Source organism: Chrysochloris asiatica, unplaced genomic scaffold (assembly GCF_000296735.1).
Source record: "Chrysochloris asiatica unplaced genomic scaffold, ChrAsi1.0 scaffold00004, whole genome shotgun sequence".
Lineage (NCBI taxonomy): Eukaryota > Metazoa > Chordata > Mammalia > Afrosoricida > Chrysochloridae > Chrysochloris > Chrysochloris asiatica.
The window spans coordinates 33722144-33732739 of record NW_006408522.1 but is presented as its reverse complement, the minus strand read 5'-3'; the positions used below and the strand labels follow the sequence as shown (position 1 = coordinate 33732739).

The window sequence follows — 10596 nt, the reverse complement described above, 5'->3', positions numbered from 1 at the left end:
AAAGAATTGACTGACATCCAACCATTTCAGGAGGTAGTATATGATCAAGAACTGATGATATTAAAGGAAGAAGTCCAATCTGCACTGAAAGCATTGGTCAAAAACAAGACTCCACGATTTGTCAGAATACAAATTGAGATGTTTCAACAAATGGATACAATGCTGGAAGCACTCATTCATCTATACCAAGAAATCTGTAAATGGGCCATTTGACTAAAAGAGATCCATATTGTGCCAATTTCAAAGAAAACTAATCCAATATAATGTGGAATTACCAAGCAATCTCATTAATATCACATGCAAATTAATTTTGTTGAAGATAATCTAAAAACAATTAGAGCTGTACATCAACAGGGAAGTGCCAAAAATCCAAGCCAGTTTCAAAAGAGGATGTGGTCGCAGCCTGCTTCAAAGCCATACACTTCATCCACCAGCCATGGTACTTCATGACAACCTTGAAGAGCAAGCTGCTCCAGAGAATCTTTGTCCACAGAGATGACCTCTTCAGCTTCTTCCAGGTGATCACTGCCCAAGTATGATGGCAAGGTCATTGCTGAGCAGCTCTTTGGCCCCCAGGCCCAAGCTGAGGATGCAGCTTTCTGAGGATGTTTCCTGCCATCTGAGCTGTAGTTAGCATCCCTGGACTTCTCCTCAGCTGCTCTGGACCCAAAAGTGTGGGGAAAGGGCTATCTGAGGAGACTGTGGTCCCTGCAAGCCTCTCTAGTGTTGGTGAATTCATGTGTCACCATCCTCCCAGGTTGGGGGACAATAAAACAGGAAGATTCCCTTGAACCAGAAAAAAAAGAGGATATGGAACAAAGAATATCATTGCTAATATCAGATGAATCTTGACTGAAAGCAAAGAATACTAGAAAGATCTTTATCTGTTTCATTTACTATGCAAAGGTATTCGATTGTGTGACTCATAACAAATTATGGATAACATTGTAAAGAATGGGAATTCCAGAACATTCATTGTGTTTATGTGGAACTTGTACATAGATCAAAAGGCAGAGCAAGGAGATACTGCATAATTTAAAATCAGGAAACGTGTACATCAGGATTGTATCTTTTCACCATATTTACTCAATCTATATGCTGAACAAACAGTCTTGAGAAGCTGGATTATATGAAGAACTCAGCATAAAAAATGAAGGGCGACTCCTTAACAATCTGTGCTATGCAGATGACACAACATTGCTTGCTGCCCACAAAGAGTTGAAGCACTTACTGACAAAGCCTTCTGTATGGATTACACCTCAATATAGAACAAAAGTCCTCACAACTAGACCAAGAAGCACCATTATGATAAACGGAGAAAAGTTTGAATTGTCAGGATTTCATATTACTTGGAGCCATAATGGAAGCAGCAGCCTGGAAATCAGGTAACATTGCTTCGGGCAAATCTGCTGCAAAAACCTCTTTAAAATGTTAAGAAGCAGAGCTGCCACTTTGAGGACTAGGGTGCACTTGACCCAAGTCATGATATTCTCATTCATCTCATTACATGTGAACGCTGAACAATCAATAAGGAAGCACAAAGAATTGATGCATTTGAATTTGGTGTTGGCAGAGAATATTGAATATATCATGGACTTCCAGAAGAACAAATCTGTTTTAAAGAAGTACACCCAGAATGGAGTTCTGGTGTGGCACTGTAGGAATAGCACTGGACTGCTAACTACAAGGTGGTCAGTTCAAACCCACCAGCCACTCTTTAGAAACTACACAGGGTTACTGTGAGTCAGAACTGACTCCACGGCACACAACAACAGCAGCAGCCAGAATGCACCTTAGACATAAAGATTGTTGTTGTTGTGTGCCGTGGAGTCAGTTCCAACTCATAGCGACCCTGCACAGGGTTTCCGAGGCTGTAAATCTTCATGGGTGCAGAATCCTCGTCTTTCTCCTGCGGAACAGCTGGTAGTTTTGAATTGCTGACTGTGAGATTAGTAGCCCGATTCGTAACCACTACACTACCAGAGCTCCTAGACGTAAGGATGGCAAGACTTAAAAGACCAGTCTCTGGAGGAGGTTATTATACTTGGTAAAGTAAAGGGTCACCAAAAAAAAAGAAGAGCCTCACCCAGATGGATTGCGAGACTGGCACAGCATCAGGCAGCTTCATTCTGGTGGACTGTTAGAGGGCCACTGTTAGTTGTAGCCAGCTCAATGGCAGCTAACAACAATAACATTATTTAAACACTCTTCTAATTACTATATTTTGCCTATTTCGAGTTCACCATTACTAGGGATAACCTGCTGAAGCTAATCACATGTATCTGTTCCCAGATTCCCCTCTTAGCTGAAGTTTATGGTCTAAAGGGAAACATTTTTAGAATTAAAATCAATGAAGAGGCTCCCCTGAAGCCCCGGTATGAAGTTCCTGATGTCCTCACAAGCAAGCCAAGCACTATAAGGTAAGCTTATGAACAAAACATCTTAAGTACACCCTCAGTGTGTTCTTTGATCATGCTTTGAGTAGTAGATTTTGTATGTGCCACATATTTTTTCTGTTCAGAACTACAATCATTTGTCGAATTAGTTTTCAGTTATTTAGGGATTGGTTTATTCATTTTGTGTGTTATACATTGTTTTTTCTCTTCATCCACCATTTAACTACTCAGAACTTTTGATCTCTACTTTCATCCTCCTGAAGAAGCAATTTAACAGCCAAGCTATAGGAGCATGTACAAGTGCTAATTAATTTACTCACTCAGCCTAGCAGTAGGCCTCCAGAGATTTAATACAATAGCCAGATTCCCATGCTTACAGTAATTTATACAGTTGGACTGACTCACTTTTAATTAAGGTTGTCTCAGAAGTCTAACAGATGCAATTTTACTAATAGTCAGAGATAATAACCAATGTCTAGGTGAAAGTCAAATCTTTGGGGAATAAAACATTTCTCAAATACCTGCCAAATCATTTATCATTTTTTACCATCCTTTCAATGATATTTTAAACTAGTTTTGCCTGTTGATTTCTGTTATTTTTTTTCTTCATTTTCTCTCTCTAACAGTATATAAGATCATACCAGGTACTTTCTCACTACCTTGTTATCTTGGTTTTATATAGATTATCTTTACATAAAAATCTAATAAAAGGTTAATAGATTATGAGAGGGAAATAATTCCATTTTAAGAACAATCATAAATGTAGAGGCTTACTAAAGGGACTGCTCCTAGCCTGGAGAGTGGGGTGCTTGGGAAGAGCTCAGGGTCCTAGGGAAGGGTGATGCTGGAGAAACAGAAAAGGACGAGGAGAGACCATACAGTTGGACACCCAGGGCTTGAAAAGCTCATCTCAGGAAGACTAGCATGGAAGGTCAAAGACAATAAAAACTCTGGCACTCAGCTCTTCAGGGGACAAGCACAAGTCTGCACCTACCTTCCCAGCAACAAGGAGCAGCTCCTGTTACCAACATCCCGAAGGATCTTCCAGTCCTGGCTGCACAGGGCACCACCTGTATGATCTTGGAGGGATGTCCTGCAACCTCAGCTCCCTCTTCTGGGGCAGTGTCTGGCATTGTCAGATGTCTCCTGAGGGATGGCTACTGGGTGGTTCACAAAGCCAATGAGGAGATAATGATGGAGAGGGATGAGGAGTAACTAACAAAACAGCATGGTGGAATCAAGACAGTCAGGGATAGAAGGAAACATGCCACAATTTCTTATTACCTTCAGTCTCTAGGGAATAATAATGCTCAAACATGCCACCTTCCCTTCATTAATTAGACAGGTTATTTTTAAAAAAACAACTCTAGCTCCAAATAGAAAGGATTTTATTAAAGGTTTTTCATGCCAATTTAAATATTGAACATATTCAACCATTAAAAAAAAGTAATCCTAAATTTAAGATGTATTAATTCACTGAGCTGCTACTATATGCCAAGAATTTGGGAAACTGAAGAATTAAAAAGAAACTGTTCTCTGCTTTCCATCATCTTTCTGTGCTTCCTTAATGATGTGCATGGACATCCTGGCCAAATGATCTTAAGAGCATTAATAAAGTCAAGAAGAGCAGCAAACGCCAAGTTCTTAGGAGGCCATTCTTCAAAGTCATCATCTGGTTTCTAACTCTGAAAATGAAGCATGGTTATGTTGGTGAACTTGAAATCATCAATGATCACAGAACAGGGAAAAATTGTTAACTCTATAGGCAGGCTAAATAAGTGTGGTGTGAGCAGCCCTAGATCTGACATGCAGCTGATAGATCCAGAGAAGTGGCAAAATAATCCACTCCTATTCTGTCAGTGGAGTCCTGGTGTGGTGCTGTGGGTTAATGCACCAGACTGCAAAGCTGTTTGAACTGCAAGGTCGGCGGTTCAAGCTCACCAGCTGCTCCTTGGAAACCCTATACAGGGTCGCTATGGGTTGGAATCGACTCAACGGCACTTGACAACAACAACAACATTCTGTCAGTTTAAGGAGCTCTGGTAGCGTAGTGGTTACGAATCGGGGTACTAATCTTAAGGTCAGCAGTTCGAAACTACCAGATGAGGCTTTCTTCTCCCTTAAAGATATACAGCCTCGGAAACCCTATACAGGGTCGCTATAAGATGGACCGACTCCACGGCACACAATATTCTTTTAGGTTACTTTCATTGTACTGATGACCCCAGCTGGTATCGTGGACCATGAAGAAACAACACAAAAACACACAGAAGGGAAAATCCTGGGATTCTTTTTCTAGGGATGTAATACATACAAAACATAAAATGCCTCAGTGGAACAAAGAAAGAGACTGTTCTCAACTCAATAAAAATACAAACAATGTAAGTAAAATATAGTATGGACAGGGGACTTGAATAGATATTTTACCAAAGAAAATATTCAAATAGCCAATAAGCACATGAAAAGATACTTAACAGCATCTTGAATTAATGAAATGCAAATCAAAACCCCAAACAAGTATTACTTTACTCCCAGTAAGATGGCTATTATTAGAAAATTGGAAATCCCTGTGTGTTGGCAAGAATATGTAGAAATCAGAACCCTGAACCATTGTTGATGGTGGTGTAAAATGGTGCAGCTGCTATGGAGCAGTTAGTTCCAAAATTAAACATTGAATTGCCCTTGTTAATTGTTATTGTAGTGACCCTGTCTAGGGTTTCCAAGGAGAGGCTGATGAGTTTGAACCACTGACCTTGCACTTCATACCAACCTTGCAGTCCAGTGCTTATCCTACAGCACCACACCAGGGCGCTTTGAATTACCCTATGACCCAGCAATTCCTCTCCTAGGTCTATACCAAACAGGCTTGTAAAAGAGATGCAAACTCATTGCTGTCAAGTTGATTTCGGCTATTAATGACCCAGGGATCAGTCACTGGAGAAGGATATCATGTTTGGTAAGGTGGAGGGTCAGAGAAAAAGAGGAAGACCCCCAACAAGATGGATTGGCCAAGTGGTAGCATCGATGCACTCAAGTGTGGCAACAGTAGTGAGGTTGGCCCAAGATCGGGCAGTGTTTCATTCTGCTGTGCATAAGGTTGCTATAGGTCGGTACCAACTCTATGACACCTAACAACAACAACAAGGATAGAGTAGAACTGCCCCAGAGGATTTCCAAGGCTGTATAGCTTTATGAACACAGACTGCCACATCTTTCTGCTGTGGCTGGTGGTTCAAACCACTGACCTTTTGCAGCTGAACACTTAACCAATGTGCCAACAGGGCTCTTCAGGGATGCAAACAGATATTTATATACCAAAGCTCATTTCAGCACTGTTGACAAGAGCCAAAAGATGGAAACAACTCAAATGTTCATCAGCAGATGAATGGATGAACTAAATGTAGTATATACATACATAAAGAGATGTGAAATTCTGTTACATGCTATGGCATGCATGAACCTTAAAAAACATTTGTTGAGTGAAATAGGTGAAACACATAAAGATAAATATTTATGATATTACTGTCATGAAGGCATCCTAGTGTGGTGCTGTAGAATAAAGCACTGGACTGCCTACCATAAGGTCAGTGATTCAAGCCCATCAGCTGCTCCTCAGAAACACTATGAGTCAGAACCAACTCAATGGTATTTAATAACAACAACTTGCACAAAATATCTAGAATGAACAGGTGCACAGAGATCAAAGTTTATTAATGATTGCCAGAGGCAGGAGGGAGAAAAGTGGGGGATCACTGCTTAAATGGAGCTAAGTTTCTGGTTAAGTGTGATGTAAAAAATAATAGAAATGGATCGTGATAATGGTTGCACAACATGGTGAACTTCGTTAAGGTGACTGCATTGTTAAATTGTAAAAATGGCTAAAATGGCATCTTTTCATTTTGCCACAATAAAGAGAGAGCAAGAGACTCTTCTCAATACTTTAACTTTTGGTAAACGAATCAAGTCAGATTTGTAGCCACTTGGTCACAGTGTTATTTTTTAATAACCCAGAGGATTCACTTTTCTAAGTGATTGCCAAATAGGAAGCATCAACCATTCTTTTCACCACACTCTCTACTCCTCAATTGGGTTCAATAATCCATTGCATTGACCACACAACATACTCACAGCTATGGGGTTTATAGGGAAGTTAACAGGTTATAAGTCAGGATCCGAAAATGTTCAGGGCTCAGTTGTCCCAGGCAGCTACTGATAAACGTCCACAGGACTTAGCACTCCACCATTAACCTCACCCTGAAGGCCCTCTGCTCTAGCTTCATGGGTCAGCAAACCCCGCTTCTCCACTTGGGTGCCTAGAGGTACCCCACTCTACGAACAAGCTCCCTGCCCAAAGTTGCCCAGATTGACTTGCTCTGTGGGCTGTTATTCTGGTTCTTGGTTCTGCTGCTACTGCTCCTCTGCCATTCCTCCAGTGTCAAAACTTTTGTCCCTGGGTCAATGCACAGGGATCTTGGATCAAAAGGACATGATCCACTCCTGGCTCTTCTTCTTTGATGGTAGTAAGATCACCACCTTCCCGCTTCTGAGATGGTTCATTTTATAGCCATGCTAGAGTTTCAAGTTTTTACAGTTACAGTAAGCTCTGTTATCCTATCAGCATCTTCTCCCACTTTCTCTTACTCAGACCCAACCAGAAAAGAGTAGTTTGGTAGGAGTTACAAAGACTAAGACTAGAAGTGGCTTATTAAACAATTAACTACACCACATAGATCCCTTAGCATTTTTATATCTTTGTTCCTAAGTAAAATTAGTGTATAGTTTTCTTTTTCTCTGCTATCTTTCCCATGTTTCGGAGTCAAAGTTGTTAGCTTTCTGTGGTAAGTATAACATAATAGACCTTCTTCAGTTCCAGCCTCTTTCTGAAGGGTCATGGGCTACTAGAAAGCTCATAACTACATATTCTAGACTCTCTTGTACCTAGGACTTCTGGTGTGACTCAGCTTTCACCTGTGCACATACAGCATCTGATTGATTTCAGAACTCAGTTATCCATTTTTCTAGTACGGATCTAGCAGTGGTAGAGCAGCTCTGGAGCCAGTAGTTTCTTAATCCCCAAATTACAGCTAAGGTTGTGTGACCCTGGAGCCCAGCAATTGCCACAGTGACTTCTGATTGCCCAACTGTCTGATTCTAGTGAAGAAAGAAGTTCTGTTAAGCAGAAGTTATGCAGTATTGCTCTAGAAGTCATTACTGGATGCCAGTCAGGAACCTGCTACTCCAACCCGTCCTATGATTTTATAAACTAATTTTTCTCCATATTAAGTTGTCTATTTTCTGCTTAGAATATGTAGGATTGTTTCTGTTAGCTGCAATTACACCTTGATTGACATATTAATTGGTACCAGAGTGTATAAACAACAGATCTTCAAGAGTGGAAATGAGATTAGTAAGCAGAGGTAGTTCGGTTTTTGTTTTTGTTTTTTTAAAACTTCTTATTGTGAATTGGGGGAGTGTAGTGGATCTGTAGGAAAAATACTAGACAACGAATCACAGGGTCGGCAGTTCAAACCCACCAGTGACTCTGCAGGAGAAAAATGAAGCTTTCTGTGCCACAAAGACTTAATAGCCTCAGAAACCCTGTGAGTCAGAGCAACATTATGCATTAAGTGCAGGTTTACAGAGCATATAAAACATCCCTGTGTTTCCTATTTCATCCTCCGCCTTTCCTGACACAGTTGGTTTTGAAGTCAGTGAGGACTTGGACACCATTAGAGTTTGGGATAACAGTAACAGACAGTGACTGACATTCAGAGGAATAGAGTTATTTAAATTATCCACTTCAACATATCTGTCCTTCTAAGGGCTCCTTATTCCACACCATGCCAAGGAATTTCTGTAATAAAGTACCTATAAAAAGTACTCATGCAGACTAAGTAGTGATGCCATATCACAACATGTTGTTGTAAGGTGACATCGAGGCAGTTCTGACGCAGCAATCCTGTGTACAACAGAAAGAAATACTGCCCAATCCTACACCATATCCTCACAGTTGTTGTTCTTGAGTTCATTGCTGCTGCCATGGTGTCAGTCCATCTTCTTGGAGGTCTTCCTCTTTTTCTCTGACCCTTCACTTTACCAAACATGATGTCCTTCTCCAGGTCCCTCTTGATATTATGTCCTAAGTATGAGCGATAAAGTCCCACCATCCAGACTTCTAAAGAACATCGTGACTACTTCTTCCAACATAGATTTGTTTTTTGTTTGCTCTTCTGGCAGTCCATGATACTTTTAATATTCTTCTCCACACCGTAAGTCAAATGCATCTATGGTTTGTTGCTGTTATTGCCGGAGAGTTGGTTCTGATTCATAGCGACCCTGCACAGGGTTTCTGGGGCTGTAAATCTTTACAGGAGCAGAAAGCCTCCTCTTTCTCCCGTGGAATAGCTGGTAATTTCGAACTGCTGTCCCTGAGGTTAGCAGCCCAATTCGTGACCACTATGCTACCAGAGCTGCTTTCTTATCTGGTATTCCTTATTAATTTTCCAACTTCCACATGCATCATGTTGTTGTTGTAAAGTGCCATTGAGTCAGTTCTGACTCACAACAACCTTGTATAGGGTTTCCAAGGAGCAACTGGTAGATTTCAACCACTAACCTTGTGGTTATCAGTCCAGTGCTGATCCTATAGCACCACAGCAGAACTCTTTAGTCATTGGCCAACTTTCACATGCATAGTAGACTATTGAAGATACCATGGTTTGGATCAGGTGCACCTTAGTCCTCAAACTGACATCTTTGCTTTTAAACACTTTAAAGAGGTCTGTGTACAGTATGAGAAACACACAGAATTCAAAACTATGGTGAACTGTTATTAGCTTCATTTAAGAGCTTAAAGAAAGAAAATTAGTATCAAGGTATTAAGTTCTAAGCTCAAAGCTCTGTCAGAGAACTAATAAGTTTCTATGGAGGTCTTAAAAGTCTCATCTCTTGTAGCTGCAAAGCCCTTATAGCTAAAACTCAGATATAGTGTTAGATACTGCAGGTTGTTGAATTAGACCTTATGTTGAATTCATAATGCCATTAAATCTGAGAATTTAGGGAATTAATTGGTAAAAGGTAGAACTCCTCAAAGTTGAGTGGTAACATTTTGTAGGACTTAGATAACTCAAAATAACAAACCTCAGAACTCCCTGAGGAGTAATTTAGAAAAGGATAGTCAGATTACTTGCACAACTTGAAGAATATACTCAGTGTCACTGAATTGTATGTGTAGAAATGGTTGAATTGGTGTATTTTTTGTTGTGTATGTTTACACAATAAGGAAAAAAATAACCCCCACTTAGCCTCTGAATCCAACAGAATTAGCTCCTCCTCTGTTTGATAAGGCTGATCTTGGTTTGCTTGGAAACCCTATTTTGACTTTACTATAAGATACACCTTTCAAGGAATTTGAGTGCTCCTTGTTTACCCCACCATCCTTAGAATCAGAATCAGATTTCCAACATACTCAGAGAACAAATTACAATCAAACCCAGGAATAGTAGGTGCAAAGAATTATATGTGCTGCCTCTTGGTCTATGTTTCTCTTGAGTCTTGGTCAAGGTTCCTGTTGAGCACAATTAAGTATTCCAGAATACTTGTTCTCCTCACTGTTGTCCTAGTTTATCATGATCCATACAGTCAAAAGTCTTTGTTTAGTCAGTAAAGCACAGACAAACATCTTTCTGATAATTCTTTGCTTTCAACCAAAATGTATCTGACATCAGCAATGATAATCCTCATTCCACGACCTCATCTGAATCTAACTTCAACCTCTGACAGTTCCCTGTCAATGTACTGTTGCAGCCACTTTTAAATTATCTTTAGCAAAATTGTACTTACTTATAATATTCGTGATATTGTTCGATAATTTCTGCATAGTGTTGGATCATGTTACTTCTCTTTGGAATAGGCACAAATAAGGATCTCTTCCAACCAGTTGACCAGGTAACTGTTTTACAAATTTGGCACAGATGAGTGAGTGCCTCCAGTACTGCATCAGTTTGTTGAAAGATTTCAATTTGTATTCCATCAATTCCTAGAGCCTTGTTCTTTGCTAATGCCTTCAGTGCACCTTGGACTTCTTCGTTCAGTACCATTGGCTCTTGATCATACACTACCTCTTGAAATGGTTGAACACTGACCATTTCTTTGTGGTACAGTGACTGTGTATTCCTTCCATCTTCTTTTGATGCTTTCT

The 10596-nt window shown here is 40.2% G+C and overlaps 1 protein-coding gene across 1 annotated transcript in view; it reads left to right on the top strand.

Annotated features, from left to right (window-relative positions):
• GANC (glucosidase, alpha; neutral C) overlaps nt 1-10596 on the top strand; it is a 107939-nt gene that overhangs the window by 19796 nt on the left and 77547 nt on the right. Inside the window, exon 4 of the mRNA XM_006831890.1 lies at nt 2293-2420. Coding sequence (XP_006831953.1) covers nt 2293-2420 — 128 coding nt within the window. The remainder of the gene's footprint in view (nt 1-2292; nt 2421-10596) is intronic.